This window comes from Megascapheus bottae, chromosome 3 (assembly GCF_031878675.1).
Source record: "Megascapheus bottae isolate mThoBot1 chromosome 3, mThoBot2.hap1, whole genome shotgun sequence".
Classification (NCBI taxonomy): domain Eukaryota; kingdom Metazoa; phylum Chordata; class Mammalia; order Rodentia; family Geomyidae; genus Megascapheus; species Megascapheus bottae.
This window is the reverse complement of record NC_143511.1, coordinates 65,043,837-65,067,534: the sequence shown is the minus strand read 5'-3', so window position 1 is coordinate 65,067,534 and position 23,698 is coordinate 65,043,837. Positions and strand designations below refer to the sequence as shown.

The 23,698-nt window shown below is 40.1% G+C and overlaps 1 protein-coding gene across 1 annotated transcript; it reads right to left on the bottom strand.

The window, feature by feature from the left end:
• Window positions 1–3,070: 3,070 nt before the first annotated feature.
• On the bottom strand, window positions 3,071–23,442 carry Rnf20 (ring finger protein 20). Its single transcript, XM_090330352.1, has 19 exons — window positions 23,280–23,442; window positions 17,455–17,622; window positions 17,187–17,334; window positions 16,841–17,023; window positions 15,806–15,924; window positions 14,875–15,021; window positions 14,625–14,702; window positions 14,324–14,443; window positions 13,642–13,821; window positions 13,352–13,487; window positions 12,548–12,669; window positions 12,068–12,438; window positions 10,908–11,025; window positions 9,622–9,771; window positions 8,345–8,557; window positions 6,715–6,840; window positions 6,407–6,547; window positions 4,332–4,433; window positions 3,071–4,135 (listed from the first exon to the last, which is right to left on the bottom strand). Exons 1-19 carry the CDS (start codon window positions 23,439–23,441, stop codon window positions 3,959–3,961), a joined length of 2,961 nt encoding a protein of 986 aa, XP_090186478.1. The 5' UTR covers window position 23,442; the 3' UTR covers window positions 3,071–3,958.
• Between the last annotated feature and the right edge of the window lie 256 nt (window positions 23,443–23,698).

Here is a 23,698-nt window from a genome sequence, read left to right as displayed (position 1 = left end):
AACAGAAAGAAAAGCAAATCTGATCGCCACATTTCAACTCTGACTCTGGACCTTATTTCCACATTTCCAAAATAAGAACAAGGCCTGAGATCCCTTTCAGATCTCACATCTTACCTCCCATTCTTTTTGTTTCTGCTTGCTTTTTGGAGAAAGGGTCTAACTACATATCTGAGGCTAGTTCAGATGATATGAAACTTGTGATCCTACTGCCTCAACATCTTAAGTGATGAGATCTCAGTCATGTGCTACATCAGACCTTACAAATCCATTCCACTCACAGATTTCAAAAACTTGGAATGTACTATATATCATTGTTGTAGCAGCATGACTATATTATAGTCCTAATTATATCTGTATGTTCCCTCAAAAAAGAGAAGATTCTGCTGCCATGTGCTGCCTCCACAGTGGTGGTAACTTCAGATTTAATAAATTAAAAATCCAGTCAAAATCTGGGTACTAGTGTCCTGTGGTTTTAATCCTAGCTATTCAGGATGCTGAGATGTGAAGACAAAGGTTCAAAGTCAGCCCAGGCAGGAAAATTCATGAAGCTCCTATTTCCAATTATCCAGCAAAAACCCAGAAGTGGAGCTGTGATTCAAACAGTAGCATGCCAGCCTTGAGCAAAAAAGCTAAGGAACAATGTCTAGGTCCTAAATTCAGCCTCAATACGTACACACATGCACACACACGCACACAAAATCTTAGAATAACCCAAATTTAAAATGTTACTTCAATATACAAGGAGGATGGTTTTCATTCACCAGAGGAGTAAGATATGAATTCTTACAGCATACTTGTGAAAATCTGGCAGAAGCACAGAGCTGAATTAACCTAGTCATGAAAATGTACTGAGGTGGATATGCCTCTGCTAGTCATTAGGAATTATATTGTTAAAACACTGTCCTTTCTAAAACCTAATCTTAATCATTGTAACAGATATTACAACTACAACCTTAAGAGCTAATGTTAGGAAGCAATCACAATTAGGCAAAACCCCCCAGAAGTTAAGAGTTCCATTTTTTAGCCAGGCATGGTGGCCTGTAATCCTAGCTACTCAGGAGGCAGAGATCTGAGGACCGTAGTTCAAAGCCAGCTCGGACACTAAAGTCCTTGAGACTTTTATCTCCAATTAACCACCAGAAAACCGAAGTGGCTCTGTGGCTCAAGGAATAGGTTTGTAGCTTTGAGCTGTAGAGCTCAGGGACAACGCCAAGGCCCAGAGTTCAAGTCCCACAACCAACAGAGAGAGACAGACAGACAGACAGACAGACAGACAGACAGACATTGAGATTGATTGATTCATTTTACTTTGTGGTTGGATAATTAAGTGTTCTAAACTAGGAAATCTTCACTTATTTCCATGTGAAGAATTTACCATTGTGTATGTCCAATCCAACATACATACAACTTGCCAATTTTCTACTTAAACTATACTTTGCTCTTACTATAAGAAGATTTTCATGATAGCAACTAGTCAAATTATTTCTGCAGAACCACTGGCAATTGGGTTTATCAATCAACTGGTAGTCCTAAGGAAAAAAATCCTTAAGAGACAAAATCTGAAGGCATTCCATACCAGCAAATGTCAATGGAAGCGACACAGCATTACACTTCTTGCAACAATAACCACTGCCATTCCAGCAGATCTAGAAGACAGGTGATCATTTCTTTATTGTCTTTACAACATCAAATCAGACCTATCACTCCTCATTATTTTCTAAGCACAGAACTCTTGTCCTCGAAAACAAAAATGCTTGTGGAAATAAACAAAAAAATAAGAAAATCAAGGAAGCCAATGCAAAGTCATGAAGAATGCTTTATGGAGCAGAATCAGCATTGAAAAAGAAACATAATTAAGACAAATGCTTTCAAATATGTCTCATTTGGGTCAAACCATTACTAGATTTTCAAAATAACAATAAAATCAAAAGCAGAATCAGAGACAGGGAGGAGGACGGGGTGGGGGGTGAGGAGGAAGAGAGAGAGATTCTGTAATTTTTTTACTTTAAATTAAGTAGCCTTCCAGTATTTACCCTTTAAAATTCCTACCAATCTAAAGCTGTGATCAAACCGTTGGTCTCCAAATTCCATTAAAGATCTGAGAAAAATTATAAATAATATTCATTTGTCACACGTAAAATTCGATATATACTTTGGGGGCATTCCTGAAGCCCATTCACTGACCTCTTTGGTAAGGAAAGTGGACCACCATTTTTGGACATCATCTGAAAATGACTTTGAGAGCTCACCTTATGTTGCCTGATTTCTTAACTTCTCAAATAGAGAAGCGTCTCCAAAAACCCATTTCCCATGGGATTTGTGCTTTCCTCTACAACATTCCATGAGCTGCATAGTCCCCTGGCTTTCTCAGCCAATGTCACAAAACATCTGTTCCCAAAATAGTCACAACCACTATGCTCACACTTGCCCTCATCTGAGTGAACAGCAAGGGGACAAGGTCCCATTGCTGAATGCCAATGTACTATACTAGGAACAGGACCTCATCCCACCAATGCTGGGCAAAAGGATCAAGAGACCTTGACCTCTCTCAATAACCTGGACAATACCCAATTAGATTCCTTTCTTAAATGGGTATCACATAATCTTACATAGAATTCATCTTAAATCCGATGAATTATAGCTGGTCATAGCAAAATGACATGGAATTTGCTGTTAACCATTACCTTGGACAGATACTAATCAAGAAGGATCCAATTTATCTAATACCTGACAAAGACAGACAACCCTCTGTTGTGCTGGATACTGTAAAACTAACTCAAGAACTGTCAAATCAAAGCACCAAGCAATGTTATATTCCCTGAGAAACAAATTACCATCTCTTACCTCATGGTGAACTATGGAAGAGGGCTGAGCAGTCAAATCAACTGACATCTTTTACACACAGTATCTCCTCAGCACAAACTCAGTAAAACTAAGAGAGAACTCCAACTAATTAAAACTCTAAAAACTTATTTAATATAACCAGCTTCTTAATCTTTGATTCAAAAGAATTCATTAACAGCAGATGTAAAATCACTGAATACTAAGTTTCAAAAAAATAAACCACAAATGAAAGCAAACTGAATCTTGCTTTAATCGAAGTTTATAGAGTATAAAGTCTTACTGAAATTATTAGGAGAATTTTTTGGAAAAACGGGGATCATAACAACCCTTGTGGAGAAGAGAATGACAATAAGTCAGAGCTCGCTAAGGCCTTCTGCTTCAAGTTCTCAGAGTATTCCAGGCATATTCAGTATATCTCATTTTTTTTCCCAATTCTGATTTCATTAAAAGACAAAATGGGCTGCATTGTTTTAAACTAGCTTGTCCTCAAGAAAGTTAAAGACTCAAGTAGCTGAATATTTAAAACTTAAATAACTTTAACAAAACAGCCAGTTGACTGTAAAAGCTACTGTGCTAGTAAACAGGAAATAAGTTGACCTCTCCTGGATATAATTTCATTAAGGCTTCAAACCACCCAGGAAAGAATAGCACAATTATGCCATTTTATAATCTAAGCTTAGAAAAAGTATACTATCCAAATTAATAAGTCTGGGCCCATAGATAGCTTATTTCCAAAAGGTCCTTCCCCCAAGAGATCACGTTTCCACTCTTTGTTCCCTTTTCCATGCCAAAATACCAACATTTCTTCTTCAGGAAGAATGGACAATCCAAAATTGTAAAAGAGGCCCAAAGAAGAAAATACTGAAAGGTCCTAAAGCAGAAAATAAACAGCTGGCAGGGAAGACAAGTAAGACTTGTTTCTAATTCATTCTAAAACCCAAGGCTTGCATTTACCAGTCTTTTCCCCTAAAGTCATCTAGCTATTGGAGAGAAGAGCATGGACATAAAGTCTGTGGAGGAAAGGGAGCTGACAAACTGTCAAGGAGAGAAGAGGTAGAGGTTTGGTGGTTAATGAACAAGTGCGTGTCCAGCCAGTTCCTCTTCTTAACACAGATCAACCAATGTAGATGCGATGGAAATCATTGGCACCAAAAGCAGCGTTACACTTGGGACATTTGCGCTGGCGAGTGTCGTAGCGCGTCTTCACGCACTCAAAGCAGAAGACATGAAAACACTTGGTAAGTACAGCGTCCTTTTTACGCATGTTGCAGCATGGGCAGGTCAGACGTGCCTAGAAAAGGAAGAAGTCAGAGGCCAAACAGACAGTTCATAAAAACCAACAAAACCACAAAGATGATCATTTCTGCCCTCTAAAATAAAGCATTCTCTCACTACTTCCAGGCAGAGTTCAATGTTTATTCTCCCAGTCTGTTTATTAACAGACCTAACAAGCAACCCAAAGAAATCAATGAGGCAGGCTTTCTGACCTTATAATCCTTAATCTCCTCCATTAGAATCTCATCACACTTGGGTACGTTGTCTGGCTTCTTTGTGGTCTCCAACTTCCTTCGAAGTCTAGAGATGTCTTCCTGTGGCAGCATAGCAGACCTGTTAGACACCCTCCCCCAGACCTGCCATTTGAGAAATCATCCCTCTAACATGGACTTTCTTGTTGAAGGAAAGGCCCCTCTGTCCTTCACGTCCAATTATCTTTAGGAACAGAGAATTGGAAATGACACAATGTTTTCTTCTGCTTCAGAACAGGCAAACATGATCACATTCTCAAATTAAAAGTATACCAGTTAAGCTGACAAAACTGGGCAGCTACATGCAGAAAACTAAAAATTGACCCTAGCCTTTCGCCATGCACAAGCATTAACTCAAAGTGGATCAAAGACCTCAACGTCAGACCGGAAACCGTGAAACTGCTACATGATAAAGTAGGAGAGACACTGGAACTCATAGGCACAGGCAAAAGATTCCTGAACAGAATCCCATGGTCACAACAGACTGGAGAAAGACTCGATAAATGGGACTACCTAAAAATAAAAAGTTTCTGTACAGATAAAAGCATAGTTGCAAAAGTAGAGAGACAGCAACCAACTGGGAAAAGATATTCACCAACAATACATCTGACAAATGCTTAATATCCAGTATCTATAGGGAACTCAAGAAACTAGTCCTTCCCAAACCCAATAAACCATTCACTAAACAGGCAAGGGAACTAAAGAGAGACTTATCAGAAGAAAAGATTAAAATGACAGAAAAGCATATGAGAAAATGTTCATCATCTATGGTCATAAAGGAAATGCAAATAAAAACAACCCTAAGATACCACCTTACCCCAACAAGAATGGCCAAGATTTTGAACTCAGACAATGTCAGATGCTGGTGGGGTTGTGGAGAAAAAGGAACCCTACTACACTGCTGGTGGGAATGTAAACTAGTTCAGCCACTCTGGAAAGCAGTGTGGAGGTTTCTTAAAGAACTGAAAATAGACCTTCCCTACAATCCCACCATACCACTTCTGGGCATCTACCCTGAACATCATAATCCAAGATATGATAAGGACACCTGTTCAGCTATCTTCATCTCTGCACTATTCACAATAGCCAGGCAATGGAAACAATCCAGATGCCCTACTGCAGATGAATTGATACAGAAAATGTGGTATATATGCACAATGGAATTCTACATAGCCAACAGACAAGATAAAATAATGGCATTCGCAGGGAAATGGATGAATCTAGAGCGAATCTTGTTGAGTGAGACAAGTAAAGACCTAAGGAACAAAAGGCACATGGTATCCTTAATATGTAGCTATTAAATCCAAAGAGTACAAGAGCGAGGACTCAATATCTGCATACCCAATGCTATGGACATGGTAATGAAAATATAAACATAACTATATAGATATAAAAACCTGACTCTAAGACATAATGTTTTATTTTCTAAAATTAATATGTTTCTATGACATACAAACCCTTAGCCTAATTTTGATTAAGTTCTAAATACTAAGTCCCAGTGATTGTAAGTAGAGATTCCCTTCTTGAACACTCGTTTGTTAAACCTGTCATTTAAAATATGATGTAAAAATCAACGTTAATAAAGAAAAAAAAGTATACCAGTTAATTTAGTCTTGTGAAAACATAATCTAAGAATGTAGAGGACAAGCCACTTTATCCAGTGGTGACTAGTTTTAAAGTCACTGAGATTAAAATAATGTACTGATTTTATGGACAGGGTAAGACAGGCATCATGATGACATGACAAAAAGGGCATTTTAGGAGCTACTAGAAACCTAATGCTCATACGTTGCTATTCAAGCAGCTCACTAAGAAATAGTAATTTAATGTCAATAAGAATTTATTTAATGCCAGCGGGCACTACGACAGGCTAGGAAAAAGGTACTGAAGAGAACAGACTTAGCCTCTTGCCAATGGGACCCTCCAGTCCCGTAATTTATAACATGCATTGTTCATCGCATAGGTCACATTGAAGGTCGCATAGGACCTCTGATGAAATGTAAAGGTGAAGTATAAACCAAGACAACTGCTCTCACCTGGGCTCGCTTGAAATTGAACATGTCCTTTTCCTTGGTGACACTGTTCTCTACGATCTCATCCTGAAAATCGTGAAGCTTCTTCTGAGCCAATTCCAACTGTGCTTTCAGATCGTCAGCAAGCTGAGCTGCTTCCATCGCCTACATGGAAGGAACAAATAAAATCATCCATCAGCCTTTCATTTCAACAAAAAAACGTCAACCCAAGCTCAAGGAATAAGGTGAACCTCAAAAATTTATCCTCCTTCGCTCTGCGGATTCTTTGAGGCGGAGCACACTTTACAAGGTTACGGGGCATCCCATCGTACCTTGCGCTTGTTCATCTCCAAAGCCTGGGTCCTGAGACCCAGCTCCTTCTCCCCCGTACCGATGTTGCTCTGCAACAGGTGCTCCTTCTCTTCTAGCTTTCTTACTACCTGTAACTGGGCATCCACCTTTGTAGGAAAAAGAAATCAGATTTTAAAACTAACAGGAAGGCAAAATAAAAGTGGCCATGTCTTTTTTAATTCACAGGCACACAAAAATACGCTATGCTAGGAAATCCAAACGATTATCACTGATTTTATCCATAAACCCTTCAAAGGCTATGATTATTAAAGGCATCACTTATCGTAAAAACTGTTGATAGGAATTTGAAGAGACTAGGAAACCACTGAGAAGATTCTTTTCCGAACTGCCAGGAATAGAGGAAATTACACATACAGATATGTGTGTTCTACAACCAATCCTCACACTCTGGCAACCCCCATTAGAGCATGCAAATTCTAGCTCAAACATAATCCAAGCGTTTTTCTTTCAGAGTGGCTACAGGAATAAGTGGTCTTTTCCTTAAAAACAAATACATAAAGTTAATATTAAGTAGTTAAAAAGTGAAAACACGGGCTGGGAGTTTGGCCTAGTGGCAGAGTGCTTGCCTAGCATGCACGAAGACCCAGGTTCAATTCCTTGGTACCATGTACATAGAAAAGCTGGAACTGGGCGCCAGGAGTTTGGCCTAGTGGTAGAGTGCTTGCCTAGCATGCACAAAGACCCAGGTTTGATTCCTTAGTACCACATACTTAGAAAAAGCCAGAAGTGGTGCTGAGGCTCAAGTGATAGAGTTCTAGCCTTGAAAAAAACCCAAGGACAGTCCTCAGGCCCTGTGCTTAAAAAAAGCCAGAAGTGGTGCTGAGGCTAAAGTGGTAGAGCTCTAATCTTGAGGAAAGCCCAAGGACAGTGCTCAGGCCCTGAGATCAAGCCCAGGACTGGCATAAAAATAAATAAATAAATAAATAAATAAAAAGTGAAAACACACACCTTCTTTCTAACCCCTCACCTAAAATTCTCATCTCAATGTCCAAAGACAATCAGGTAGCTGCTTGTAGTTTCCCTGCAGCTTTCCAGAAATTTTAAAAATGAACTCCCTTCACACACACTCATTTTAATGCAAGAGGATAGTAAATCACTTGGTATATTTTAGACATTTTCTACAATAGCAAACCTTTTTTCTTTTTTTTTTTTTTTGGCCAGTCCTGAGACTTGAAGTCTGGACCTGGGGGCTGTCCCCGAGCTCCTTTTGCTCAAGGCTAGCACTCTACCACTTGAGCCAGAGAGCCATTTCCGGCCTCTTCTGTGATTTAATTAGAAATAAGCATCTCACACACTTTCCTGCATGGGCTGACACTGAACCAAAATCCTCAGACCTCAGCCTCCTGAGTAGCTAGGATTACAAGCATGAACCATGGACATCCATCTCCATATGTATTTTTAATGACATGCTATTCCTTTGCAAACATGAGCAAACATTTACTAGAATCCTAACAACAGATATTTAGTTTACAAGGGTGCTTTTCTTACCACAAAAATAAATAAAAGGCCACAATGATCATCTTGCCCATTATCTTAATACAGAAAACAGACAACTCCAAAAGATTGGAAAGCTTTAGTCATCACAGTTACCTGAGTCTTTAAAGTCAAAACCTGATCTGCTAGTTCCTCTTTCTCTTCTTTAAGCAACTTATGGATCTGATTGGATTTGATGCGCTCTGACATGAGCTTGAAATTTGCATCGTCCTTCTCCCGCAACTGCTGCATCAGGCGAATATTCTGCTCCTGCATGTCTTCAAAAGCCTGGCCAGTGACATCCATCTCGGAGAGGAGAGCTTCTTCCTCCTAAGATGAGGAATGCTATTAGCAGAATCTTCTAACTCCAAAGAATGAGTACAGGAAACCAAACCATCCTGTGACTCATTTAGTAAATTAACTCAGTGAAAAATTAGTTCAAGAAGCTTTGTTAAGCCCTTGATCATTGGATTCTCTGAGAATGTACAAGTCCTACTATCTGGCAACCTCAGCTGATCTGTATTCAAAGTCAGTTAAAATAAGCAATAACCACATATACTTCAATGTAGCAATAATCTGATCAAATAGCCGTTAGTTCAGTGTATTTCTCCTATTCATTCAGTTATACTGAAGTTAATTTATAGTGTCTAGAAGTTTCAAACATCACGTTTCATAACAATCAGCAAACTAATAATAGCATTAGTTACATTTATCATATTATAAGTAACATGGATTATCTGTCGGTATGTTCAGGAATGATCTGAGTTATTTTCTGTGAACTTTTCATATATTTAATCTTAGCTTTTACAGGATTTGGGAGTTTTCTTTATTTGTTTCCAGTTTAGTTCAAATTTATTAGAAATATACGCCCATAATAAGAGTAATTTTTTCCTTTTTATCATTTAATGTCAGTCTTGCTAGCAGTTATTTTTGTTTGTATCCTTTTTCTTTTTACAACTCAAGATCTTTCTTTCATACTTTACCTTTATTAACAGAAGGGTCCTTTCCACTTCAGATTTTGAACCCAGGGCCTTAAGCTTGCTGGGCAAGTACTCTACCATATCTCCAGGCCTTTTTTTGGTGCAGGCTCTTTTTCAGATAGGGCTATGTCCCTCCTTGGTACAGATCTGGGCTGAGATCTCCTGTTTAAGGTTTTCTATTATAGCTAGCCTAACAACTGTGCTGCACTGCCAGGCCCAGCTCTCCACTAAGAAGAAATCCTTTTCGGGTTCAATTCCTCATTACCACATACACAGAAAAAAAACGGAAGTGGTGCTGAGGCTCAAGTGGTAGAGCTCTATCCTTGAGAAAGTCCAAGGACAGTGCCCAGGCCCTGAGCTCAAGTCCCAAGACTGGCAGAAAAAGAAAAGAACAAAAACACCAAGTCTGCCCACCTGCTTGGCCATGGCCAGCTTCTTCTGCAGGTATTCTATCTGCTCTTCCACAGCCCGGATCTTCCTCAAGGCATCTTCATCGGCCATTTTCTTATTCTCTTTCTTCTCCTTATCCTCAAGATCCTTGAGTCTTTGCCTTAGGTCTTCCAACTGTCAGTTAAAAACAATCATATTAGAATAAAGATTATACTACATTTTCAAAAATCAGTATGAGCTCAGCTCCTGTAGCACAAGCACCTATAATCCTAACTCTTTAGGAGGCTGACGTCTGAGAATTGAGCTTCAAAGCAGGTCCATGAGACACTCATCTCCAATTAACTAATAAAAAGCAAAAAGTGGAGATGTGGCTCAATAGTCAAGAGTAGAAAAGCTAAGCAGATAGTCCTAGCACCAGCACACACAAACACACACACACCTGCATGCACCTGCCATACCCCCCAGCACATACACACACAAATATCAATAATGTGCAGAGGAAGGGAGGACCTTAAGATCAAAATAATACTTAAAAAATTATGCATCAAGATCAATGTACAATAATTATAGATAATACAGTACACATTTCAACACTGTTTTTAAGATTAATATATCCCTATTTCTCATGCTCCAATAAGCAAAATTCTTTACTCTTCTTTAGATTTCAATTTTTTTCTTCCTAAGAAAAGTTGAAAGTTTTAAAGTGTCAAACATTCCTCTGAGGGCTGGGAAAAAGGTTTAATGGTAGAACGCTTGCCTAGCATGCAATGAAGCCATAGGTTCAATTAATACCACGTAAACAAAAAAAGCTGGAAGTGGCACAGTGCTGGAAGTGGCAGAGTGCTAGCCTTGAGGAAAAGAAGCTCGGGGACAGTGCCCGGGCCCTGAGTTCAAGTTTCAGGACTGACAAAAGAAAAAAGGATAGGATGTTACTAAAAAAAAATAATAATATTTTTTTTGGAGGCGGGGGAGAGGAGTCATGGAGCTTAAACTCAGCCTGGGCGTGGTCCCTGAGCTCTTCAGCTCAAAGCTACCACCCTACCCCTGAGCCTGGGCCTGGGCCTGGGCCCTGTCCCTGAGCTCTTCAGCTCCAAGGCCTACCCTTAAGCCACAGCCCCACTTCTCATTTTGTGCCTGGGCAGGCTTTGAACCTTGATCCTCAGATCTCAGCCTCCTAAGTAGCTAGGATGACAGGCGTGAGTCACCTCATGTTACTAAATTTTAACACTAACTTTAAAGGACTACATCTGTGAGCAGTATGAAGGAAAACCTCACAAGGACGACAAGTAATAGCAGACAACATAGACTACCTCTGCCTTAGACTTCTTCTCAGCTGCCATCAGCTGCACTTTGTCTCTCTGCTCCTTTGGAGCGGAGCGGTACATATCCAGCAATAGTTTCATCTCTTTCTGGCTCTCTTGTGCCTTCCTAGGAAAGAGTGACAGAGGGAGGGAATAAGAAAGCAAAAGGCATCAGCAAAAGGGAACTGTTCACTGCACAGAATAGTGTAAATTTTGTCTTATATATTCTGTTATAAAGACAAAATTCTGCACTTCTCAAATATATTTGGAGACTACAGAAAAATAAGCTAAGTATAATCATTTCTTTCTTCAGTTCTCTAATATAGTTTATGGCAGTTATTACATAGGTGTATTTTTCTGCAGTCTCACTCACAGGAAAGAAGATTAAGTAGGTATACAGAGAAATATTGTAACAACTCATTCAATGATTCTAATTCTAGACCTCAATTTCTCAAAGAGATCAAGAAGGACAAATTTGAAAGTTTAAAACACACTGCTAATCCCAGACCTTACAGGTGAGTAAGTAAACATCAGATGAAGATGAATGCTTCACCTGCTACATTATTAAACATCTGAAAACATTTGAGCTCAGGTATTTTAAACACAGTGTTCCCTTATAAACCCAAACATCAAGAGTTAACTACAAAACATGGAGAGCCAGAGTAACCAGCACTATCAGAGAAATCATTGTTATAAAAAGAAAGGCAGTTCGTGAGGTTACAACAAAGGTATTTGTTTGAATTTCCACAGGATAACCCTACTGAGAAATCTTAACATGATCTAGCATACTTACAAACTAGTCAACTGTCAAGCAAATGGATCAGATACTGTTCAAGTTTCACTGACATACATTCCAGTTAGTATCATCGATACCAGCAATTTGCCCAGATCCAATAAAGGACATTAATTTCCCACGATTTTCAGTAAATGCAATGTACCTTCTCTTAATTTGAATTAACTGAGAGTAAGGCTACAACCATAGAGTTTTTTGAGAACTACTCAATTAGAGCACACAGTGGCCAAGCAAATGTCCAAATTTGATCAGGTAGAAACCACATTAATTGTCCATTTAATTAGCTAAATTGTAATGACCAAATTGAGCTACCCCACCAACTATATTATTTCATTCATGATGTCAACTCAAAAACAATCAGTCAAAAAGTACTTACTTAAGTTCAATCTTCAGTTGTTTGATAATTTCTGCTTCCTTTTTCCTGATATCATCATGTTTCCCTTTCTCTTTATCCTTAGCAGAATCTCTCTCTTTTTCTGACTCTTTTAGTTTCTGCTTCTCTCGTTCTCTTTCCTTTTCCTTCTCTCTTTCTCTTTCTCTCTCCCTTTCTTTCTCCCGCCTTTCTCGTTCTCGCTCTTCTTCATCCCGTTTGGACTTAATTTCACTGACATCTTCCTGAGATGCCTTTAGTGCAGATGACTGGCTGGATGCATCCTCAGAGTCTTGTTTCAGCTCTGCAGGTTCATCCTTAGGGTCCTCAGTGCTAGACTGAGACTGCAGAAGGGCACTGCCACTGCGCAGACGTGTCTGGAAGGGAGAAGAAAGGAAAGATATATATCATTTTGGAGAACTGCATTGCTTCCCTCACTTAAAAACAGCCTCACAGACTTCAAAACTGCTCTACTCTCCTCATTACCTTGTTCAGGTCTGACTGGGCTTCTCTCAGTTTTCGCTTATACCTTAGGACCTCCCCTTTCAGCTGGTGATTGTGATTCTGGAGGCTACTGATGAGGTGGCGCATCTCCCGGTTTATAGGACCTTAAATACAACAAAAGAAATGTTAAAAGGAACTGGGACCAGGGCAAAGTCAAAAAGGGAAAGGGCACAGAACACATGAAGAACCAGGGGGAGTTACCAGAAGAAAAATTCTTTCTCAGGGGCTGGGAGTACTTGCCTAACATGCGCCAAGACCAGGTTGGAGTCCTCGGTACACATACATACAAAAAGCCAAAAGTGGTGTGGTGGCTCAAATGTAGAGCTCTTAAGGACAGTTTTCAGGCCCTGAGTTCACATACCAAAACTGACGAGAGAGGAGAGGAGGGGAGAGGAGAGGAGGGGAGGGGAGGGGAGGGGAGGGGAGGGGAGGGGAGGGGAGGAGAGAGAGAGAGAGAGAGAGAGAGAGAGAGAGAGAGAGAGAGAGAGAGAGAGAGAGAAAGAAGGGTGGAGGGAGGGAGGGAGGGAGGGAGAGAGGAAGGAAAAAAGAAAGAGGGGTGGAGGGAGGGAGGGAGGGAGAGAGGAAGGAAAAAAGAAATACTCTTTCTCAGAAGATGAGCATTTAAAAGTGGTCAATTTGATCTAAAAAACAAATGCCTTCCCTGTGGAACAAAATGAAGTATACGACTTTATTTCTGGGACCCTGAGCCTATGACAAATCCTGGGAATGAGGCTGCAACTTGGAGGGAAAGCAGACATACTGCAGGGTGGATGAGGATAACTGTACCTGCTTGTTCATTGGCAGCAAGAGTTTGCTCAAATTCTATCCTCAGCATTTCATACTCTTTGCGCACCTGAGCCAACGTATCTTCTAGCTGGATCACCTCGGTTCTCAGCTTCTTATGAAGACTAACCTCATCTCGCTACAAACAGAAAAAGGAACCCATAAAATATTCTTGTTAAAATGCAGAAATACTATTCTATTCTATTATTCTCATTCTGCCTCCTAAATCTGAAATGCAAGGGACACACACACACACAACAACAACAACAACAAAATCAAAGTAAGGCTGTTACCTCAATGAGTTCAACCTGGCGCTGGTGGGTCCCCCGTGTGCCATGAAGCAGGGTTCGAGCCTCATCCAAGTGTGCTTTCAACTGAAGACTCTCATTGTATAGCACAGAAAACTGTGACTGCATGCAGCGGTACTCTGGAGTTTCTTTAACCACTTCTTCCACTGCACTCCGTAATTCCACCTTAGGAAGGCCCAAAGTAAAAGCCAAATGGGAAGCAAAATCTAGACATACAGTAAATAAAATCTTGAACACACAATGTCCTGCACACTTGAAACAATGATGGTGAAGATTATCACATCTACATAGCCCCACTCCTCTATGTATTATCCATCTCCAACTAAAGGAGACTTCCCACAACTAACTTTTCAGTGTTTCATACTGTTTCAACCAAGAGCTAAAGACATCAGAAGGGTAATTTGGAGAGCTCTACAAAATAATCTGGATGATTAATTTTATGAACACAAATGGAGACCACTGTTACTAATTTCTCTTTATTAACAATCAGAGAAAGTACTTCAGACATGGTAGCACAAATAGCTACGTTTATCCTAAGCAACTGTTTGCTTTAACTGCTCAAATACTTTACTTGATTAACTTAGGTTGTTTTTGTTTTTACAGTTCAAACATCCTTATTCCTATTTATTTACCTAGGAGCAAATTAAGAAAGATAGGTGCCTCCTACCTTTAACTTTTCATTCTGTGTAGTGACCTCCTCAAAGTCTTGTCGGAGTTTCTCCAACTCACAGTGACGGTTCTGAGCCAGCTCTTTGTTCTCCTCAAGCTCTGCATTCATTTCCTCAAACTGGAGGGAAAGAACAATGAATGGAAAGAAAGAAAAAGAAAATGTATGTTGCTTCCACTTCTAAGGTTCCCTAGTCACTGGTCCACTCTCTAGCAAGCCCCATGTTGTCACTGGTGAATCAACACAAGTCCCAAGCCTGGTGCCATTCAAATATTTGCCTTGAGTGAGTCCCTGACTTTACCTTCCGGGCATTGATAGTGATTGTGCCACCATAGAGACTGCTTCCCGCTCCATACACCTTATACCCTTTAGAGTTCACCTACAGAGAAGACAAAGAGTCTTTGGTGAGAGACCTCAGGATTCAGTCTGATGAACAATATACTTTCAAAGGATCAGTTTCCAAACCCAAACACCACTTTCCACGTGGACCTTTTCTGAGAAGACTCCTTAACATGATTCTAGTCTCCAGGCTATAATAAAACAGCACTGACCCGTTCTAGGACTTCTGCTAAGTGTCTGTTGAGTCGCTGTTCCCTCTTTCGAATTTTGTCAATATCCCACTGCAGGTCATCAATCAGGGACTCCAGGACAGACACTCGTGACTCAGCCGTCTCCACTTTACTTTGCAGCTTGGAGAACTACATCCCATAACAAAATAAAACTGAGTTTAAAAAGGAATGCCTTACTTCACATGCTTAAGTTACAAAGACCACAAAATTAAGCCTCACTTATGTGTTAGATTACTCAACATGAATGTAAAATAAAAACCACAGATTCATTTCAAAACTTTTAAGTCATTTACAATTATGAAAACTATATAAACGCCAGTTCTGGAGTTTGAGCTCAGGGCCTTACGCTTTTACTTCGCTTTTGTGCTCAAGGCTGGAACGCTATCGTTTGAGCCACACTTCCACTTCTGGCTTTTTACTTGTTAATTGGAGCTCTCATAGGCTTTTCTGCTCAGGCTAGCTTTGAAACTCAATCCTCCTTAACTCCACGAATAGCGAGGATTACAGTATGAGCCACCAACATCCAGTGATACTAAAAACATTTTCTACTTCTGAAAAGTACCACTTCCCTATTTATTTAGGAACTATAAACCAGCTAATGCTATTCGTATTTTTAATTACAAAAACTTTCACATCAACCTAACCACATGATTAAATGATTGGTTTGCAAACATGTCCTCTAAATCCTCTGGCAGTCTTCCCATCAAGAGGCAGGAACTAGGAAAAGGTATGGTGGTGCACTCCTGTGATCCAAGCTATGTTGAGAGTAGGAGATGAGAAGATTTTGTTCTGAGACCAGCGTGACCAAGCATATAGCGAGATTCTATCTCATCAGTCCACGGAAGCACTCAGAATCTGAGTCAGTGTCTGCCAGGGCCATTCGAACACCAATCCCTCCATTCCAGCCAAGTACCTCCTGAGACATGGTGTGGTGCTTCTCCTGGAGCAAGTCTGTCAGTTCCTGCAGCCTCATGTTCTCTTGTGCAAGGAAAGAGTTCAACTCCTGCACTGCTTCCTCCACTATCAGGTTATCTGGGGAAGAAGAACTACATTTTAATTTAGTATCTATCATGCCAGATCTTAAAACCATGCATCCCATCACTGACATGCTACCTCACTTCATTTTCCTCAGAACTTCAAGCAGTACTTTCTATCATCTCCTGGGACAGATGACACACTCAAGGACTGGGTACTAGGCTCAGAATCTATGCTAAGGGCACTCCTGAAGCTCAAAAACCAAACATACACCACTACTTACAAAAGATGTAGGTATGCCTAGAATTTATTACATCAAGTTCACGTGTTTAAAATGAGATCACAACCACTATAGCCCAATATAAATGTCACTAATAAAAGCAGATACTGATACGTTTCACCTTTTAGAGTTACTAGAAAAAAATCTCTCACATCACCTACTGTCACCATTTATAGAATAATATGGAACAAGTTGGTGGCGTGGTGGGTTTCCATGGTTTTCAATCTGAGCTTGCTCACCAGTGTGAGCACACTACGTGTCCTTGGGCCTGACCTCATATGAGGCCTGGGTGTTATCCTTGAGCTTTATTGCTCAAGGCTAGCACTGCGTGCTCCTTGAGCCAGACCTCAACTTCCAATCTTTGGTGTTTAACTAAAGAAAAGAGTTTCAATGGACTTTCTGCTCAAGCTGAGCTAGAACTGCCATCCTTGGATTTCACTCTCCTGAGGAGCCAGGATTACAGGTGTGAGCCACCAATGCACTTGTGGAACTCTTAAAATAGGCAGTCCTGTGAAGCCCACACCTACATAATGACAATCTCCATGGGCAAAGCCTAAAAGTTCTTCTCTTCTTAGTGCTGAAGATTGAACCAGGACCTCATATGTACTTAATTCTACCAGTGATCTATTCCCCAATCTCCAAAAAGATGGATTGTCTTTCCACATGCTTTCAGTGCATAGGTCTTTGCCTCACCTCCGCTGTTTAGCTTCCGGGATAAAAGTTCCACTTTTTCTTGTAACTTATCATAGACAGTCACAATCTGGGACACAGCTCGGCGGGAAGACTCCACACGCTCCTGTAGCTGAGACTCCATCTCTTCACTGGAACTGCTGGCCAAAGTAGCAAGGAAAGAGAAAGCTGGTTCTTGCCCTTCCCCTGAGGAAGTAAGGAGGAAAAAAAAGAAGCCATTGAAATTATACAACTAGAAATACCAAAATACACTTTTTTTTTTTTGCCTTTAAAGGGAGAGCTTCAAAGCAGAGCTTAATGACAGAAAACCCAGATTAATATGTAGTGCCAGAATCCCTCACAAACTCACCTCTCTCTCGGTCATCTTTGCGTTCCTGATTGCTGTCAGAGTCAGGCTCTGGTTCAGGCACCACCAGAGCTTTCCTTTCTGTAAGTAGGTCTCCCAAGCCCTGTTCCAGATCGTAACGTTTAAGGATGATACGGATGTTTTCATCAAACTGGAAGACATACAATTGGGGGGGGAGGGTTAAAAAAAAAAAGATGTAACTTTAGAAAGGAGAAGAATACTAAGAACTAAAATGCCCAGACAAATCTGAGTGAATAAACAAGTTGACCACCTGGCTCCAGTACCGGTTGACAATCAGCAGGGAAGCATCGTCAGTGGCCTGTCGCCGCTCCAGCTTTTCAATGTGCTCACGAAGCTCATCTTCAATGGCCTGCCGTTGGTCCAGCATTTCCGCTAGCTTGCGATTCTTGGTTTGCAGTGTTCGAATGTCTAACTCCTCCTGCCCCAGGAAACCACTGATATTAGTCTCCACAAAGAAACTAGACAAATGAGCTGTAAAACTGGAAACGATCATATCGATTCTCAGTATCCCCTATCAACAAAGCTGTTTATTTAAAAGGAAATCATACAACAAATAACTACATCAAAGTAGGAGAACTAAGGATATAGTGAGTGTATGCCATAGCAAGCATAAGACCGCCAAAAAGAAAACAAAAATTTAAATGAAGAAATGGGTGCCCAGTGGTATGAGGAAAGAATGACACACAAATACACTCATTTCCCTAGTCACATGAGTGTGTGTGTGTGTGTGTGTGTGTGTGTGTCTGTGTGTATGTGTGCAGACAAACCATCTAATCCTCTAATATCTATGTAGCCCTCCAGTAATTTGAACTCCCAAACACTAAATGACCATCCTTTCCATTGCTTCAGCCATGCATTTCATATATAGCCTTGCAGACATTATCTGGAATTCAGCTCCATTTAAAACCTTGAATTCTATATTCATATACCCTCAATAAAAAATAAAGAAATAAAATCTTTCCAGATATTTTCATGCTCCTATATCACTGAAGTAATCCTTTCATGTCATTTAAAGCTCTAGTCTCATTTTTTTTACTCCTTTTTAAATCCATTTTCACTACCTTCCATATTTTCACCGTACACTATTTCTTCAAACATTTGTTAGTCTCTTCAATTTTCTGCCCTTCATCTTTCTGTTCTCTCTCTCTGAACAAACCCCAGTTGAATTAATCCATACACTTAGCTTTTCCCTTCCTATACCACTATGCTAAGAATTCTACACAAAGAAAGTCATTAAGCAGCTCACACTTATAATCCTAACTACTCAGAAGGCTGAGTTCTGAGGATTGCAGTTCAAAGCCAGTTCAGGCAGGAAAATTAATGAGACACTTATCTCCAATTAACTACCAGAGAATTGGATATGTCACTGTGGCTCAAAGTGGTAGAGTGCAAGCCTTGAGCTGAAGAGCTCAGGGACAGCACCCAGGCCCAGAGTTCAAGTTCCTGAAGTCAACAGATCTCATAACTTATCCAGAAATATTTAACAAGTCAGCACTCACTCTCTATCAAAGCAATGTCAAACTCTACCACGTCCTGCCCTTTCTCTCCTCACATTCAACAGATTGCTCTACTTCCTACTATAACAAGAAAACACAAACTATCAGATAGGAATCTTTTCAACTCCTTGCCTCTCTCACCTATTATACACTGACACATGCACACTTCTTAAAACCTCAAATTCTGCTCAGAATCCCGTGTTTCTACAAAAACCTCACTCCATCAGAAAGTCCACACCTCTCTCAGGATCCTCACCTCTGACTATGTCCTTTCCTAAGACAAGCTGGGGAGGGCCTGGGGAGATGAAATGTCACAGGCAAGTAGACAACAGGTGGAAAGGCTTACATTCTCATTTTATCTCAGAATGAGTGAAATAAATATTTTAAAGAATTATTTACTAGACCACCAATTTCGTATCTTTTATTTTCTATCTTACAATTGGCTGTTATCCTATTAAAAAGCTGATACTGCTTATTAAAATAATAAATGATACCCTAGTCACTGCTCTCAACATTGCCTTCCTCTTCTTGCTCTATCTGAATACACATGAAAACAATTCCCATGCTGGCTCCTCCAGTAGCAACTGTTTCTCTGACACCGCCTCCTTTCCCACTTCCAAACCATTATCTCACCTGCACCCTAAAAACTCCTCAGTCCTGCAACTTAAAACACTAGTCTTATACCACCTGTTATCCTTTCTGCTGACTTATTTATGCCAGAAGACAAAAAAAAAAAAAAAAAAAAAGCCCAGGTTATTTCACTACGTTGACTTACCTTACTGTTACTTACTAAGATATCTCTTTTAAAATTCATGATTTACAATACCCATTGGAATGATTGTTCTCCATCTTTAATCATATCACTGACCTCCCCATCAATGATTACCCTCCTATCTCTTTGCCATTAGCTAATAGTTATTCTCAGTTACTACTTATCTCTTCCTCCAGGCCCTCTACACGGTCATTCTCCATAAATACCACCTATTTCTTCAGCTCACTTTCTGCAGTTTCCTACCTTCAATAATTCTTCAGCCTCTCAGAATCCATATGTTTTGGTCCTGTACCTTCCCTGTCTTTTCATTCCACTCACATCCTCACCACTTTTATCAAGTATCAATTCTGTGATCAACTATTATAATCAACCCTTCTCATAAAACCTCCTTCCTGCTTTTTCATAACTCTCTGATAAAATCTCCAATCCTGTAATATCCAACTCTATCTACTTTAAACCTACACACGCAGCTGACTGTGACTAGAAAAATACACCATGCTGATTGGTTTTCCTTTGCACTCATGCTCACAAACTCAAATGGGCCCCAGGGCAGCCCAGCAATCCTACTACATCTCTCTAGTCTAGCCTCTCCTCAAGATGACTACTTCATACTTTCTCCTATCCCTTCAAACCTCCAAAACTTATGAACTTTCTCCCTCATCCTCACTCTCAGATGAGGCTTTCTTTTGATTTCAGAAGAAAACACTCATACCTACCTCCCACAGCCACAGCTCCACAGCCACAGCTACTAACCTGCCTACCTCAGAATCCAGTCCTTCTACCTTCCTTCTTGTAACCATGGATAAGCTGTTCCTACTCCTGGTTAAGAGTAGGAACAATCTTATTTTTCCTTATCAAATGATTTCAATAAACATATAAAAATACTAAAGTATCTAAAAGAAAAAACAAAAAGAAAACATTTCTTTCTAGCTACTGCTTCATCTTCTTTGCTATACTTGGCAGCAGTCGTCCCTTAAAGTGTTGTCTCTACAATCTGTTCCTTAATTCCTCCCCAGTCATATTCTCTTAAATTCACTGCAGTCAGGCTTCTAGCCCCGCCACCACCATCAACATAGATCTGGTTGGTTGTAGAGTGAACTAAATGTAGCTTCAGTCTTCCCTTACTCAACTCACCAGCAACACCTGATCAAAAAACCCAAAATTCAAAGTTGAAATACTTCATTCAGCCTCTGGAAACCCTCTTTCCTCTTTTCCTTCTTCATTGGTTTCTGCCTATCCTTCCCTCATTTATTCCTTTACTTAGTCCCTTCTCATCTCCAAGTCCCAGAACTCTGCCCTCAGACCTTTATCTATGTTTATTATTTAAAGGAGAGTCCCTAGTCTCACCAATTTAAATATCACCTACAAAATGATGTTCTGAAATGTACAGTTTTAGACCAGACCGCTCTTCAGAATGCGGGTTATTATATCCCACTACCACACTAATCAGAGTCCAGTATCTTGAAAGTTTAAAAAACAAACTCATGATCTAACCTCCACAGCTCTTCAAAATCTGCTCTTCTCCTAATTTCTAGTTCAGTAAAAAGAAAACTTCATTATTTCCAAAATCCTTTCGTGCTCCACCCTGTCCATATGCTCCATCTAACGCATGAGCAAGTTCTGTCGTTGCTACCTCATACTGGTCATGCCACTGTGACTTCTGCCAAGGCCCCTGAACCAAGCATTTAGTGACATGTCTGCTAGCCAAGTTTCAGCGCAGCTGGGGTGAACAGCATCATTCCTACTGCCAGTGTGCTCTCCTTCATACGGTGGAATCTCAAGAATCAACTGACTTATTATAGCAACTTCAAGATGCACAGCTCCAAGTTCCTGACTTCAAGAGCAACCTATGGCTGGCTAGGACTACTGGATACATTTGGAGAGAGGACACTATCAGGGAGACAAGGTGAGAAAGTGCAAGTGGACAATTTTGCTAACTGGATTCATGACAACCATTACTCTTCTACAGTCTACTTTCCAAACGCTGTCAGCATGTTATTCCCCTACAAGACTTTCTGGATAAACTCCAGGCTAGAATTTGTGCTGATCTTCCCTTACAGCATGTGCTTATCTTTCTCCACCAATAGCATATATCACTGTAACAGTCTATTCTCTTGTCAGTACCACCCTACAGACTGACATCTATGAGGGTGTCTTCAGCATAAAGCATAGTATCCAGCAAGTAAAATCCTCAACAAATACTTATTCAACTGCCTTTGGGATGCACATGAGGCAATGCTAAAATGAAATCAACTTCTGGCAGCACTATGGAGTTCTAGAAGCCTAGACAGTCCAGCAAGAACAGTGCAGCAACAATGTACTATCAATGTTCCTATTCTGACTCTGAAAAAAGTCAACCTCTCTGAACTTCAGCCTCAAAATATGTAATACAAATGAAAAATAAACATCACATTCCCATGGCCAAGTAACAAAATATGAAATCTTGGTCTAGGTAAAAACCTATAAACTTCTAATGTTTCAAAGATATTCATTACTTGGACTTTTGGTATATACACTCTCATGGAACTGTTATTTCCATAAGAACAAAGATGAGATAGATAGACAGACAGACAGACAAGGATCATAGCTTAGTGGTGGCATGCTTGCCTAGCACACACAAAGCCCTGGGTTCAATTCCCCAGAACCACATACAGAGAAAACGCCTGAAGTGGCGCTGTGACTCAAGTGGCAGAATACTAGCCTGGAGCAAAAAGTGTCCAAGGACAGTGCCCATGCCCAGGCCCTGAGTTCAAGCCCCAGGATTGGCAAAAAAAAAAAAAAAAAGACAATGTCAATTTTATTTATTTCTATGTTATCTAGTTCCTAGTCATCTAACTTTCATTAGTACAGTGTGCCAAAGTCAATGTTTTAACCCTTAACAGGAACTTCATTTTTATCTTAACAATAACCCAATGTGATACTATATACAATGTACTATAAATTTGTTTCACAGACAAGGAAGCACACAAAAAGAATAAAGCAGTGCCATGAAGCTAGGGAGAGATGAAGCAGACAACAAACACCAGACTGACATTCTTCACAACACTCTCAAACAATTCTGCTATAGGTCTCTTAAAACCTCACATCAATTTTTCAGTGAATAAAAAACAAATACAGAGGACTTTGTTATCCATATGGCTGCTAGGAGATGAGCACTGAGGAAAAACCACAGCACTCAGGATGCACAGAGTTTGAAGTATAGTCCTAGGGATGCTGATCCATTCATTCCATATCACCCACAGCCCACCAAAGATACAACACTTTTTCAACAAATCTAGAGTTTTATCACTTAAATTAAGTATATTAACTTTATTCCTTTGAGGGCACCACTGGCTTTGAGAAAGTTATATTTTCACAAAAGTAAGGACAAGAAAACTGTGAATCCTAACAAACACAAATGACACTAACGTGGAACTAAGAGCTTCTTCTCAATCAACAGAGACACATAACACCCATGTGAGAATTGGATTCTTTTCTAAGATTTCTGAAATTCCTTGTGGCTATTTATGTATTTATTGACCACCCTTGGCCAAATCTGCATGCACAAATGAGTCAGACTTGCTATATTTATATTTCTACTGCTAAGTAACTATATCCAATGCTACGTCAAGCACCAGACTCTCAAAAATCACATAAACACAACTTGAAAACAAAGATCAAACGTCAGTCTACCTCTCTTGCACAAATGATCATGACACCTATCACCTACTTTCACCTACTTCCCACTTTTCAAATGGCTTCCCCTTGTTCCAGCAGGATGTAAATGGCAAAGGAAAAGTGCCCTTCCATGGCTTTGTTTCCTCTTACCGTTGAAGAGACACCCCCTAGTTTAATGGTTTCCACTGTGGTCCCGGAATCTTCAACAGCCGTCTTCTTCTCTGGAGGCACTGATGTGCCTGGCTCTCCAGCTGCTCGCTTATTCCCAATCCCCGACATCTTAGTGACAGCGGCTTCCTGGAGACAAAACATAAAATTAGGTTTAAAATTAATCACTAAGATATGCAATGAGAGCAACAAAAAGGACCACCTACGATACAAAAACTAGTGATTTTTCTAGCCCACCCTTTCATCATTAATTCCACATCAAGCAATACCATCCCCAAATTCCTCCTAAAAAGAGGGGGGAAAAAAAGTCTACATTGTGGATTAATAACAAAACTGAACTATCAAAACCTAAATTGTGGATTCAGCTCAAAACTGAATTGTCATCACTATAGATGTCTAAA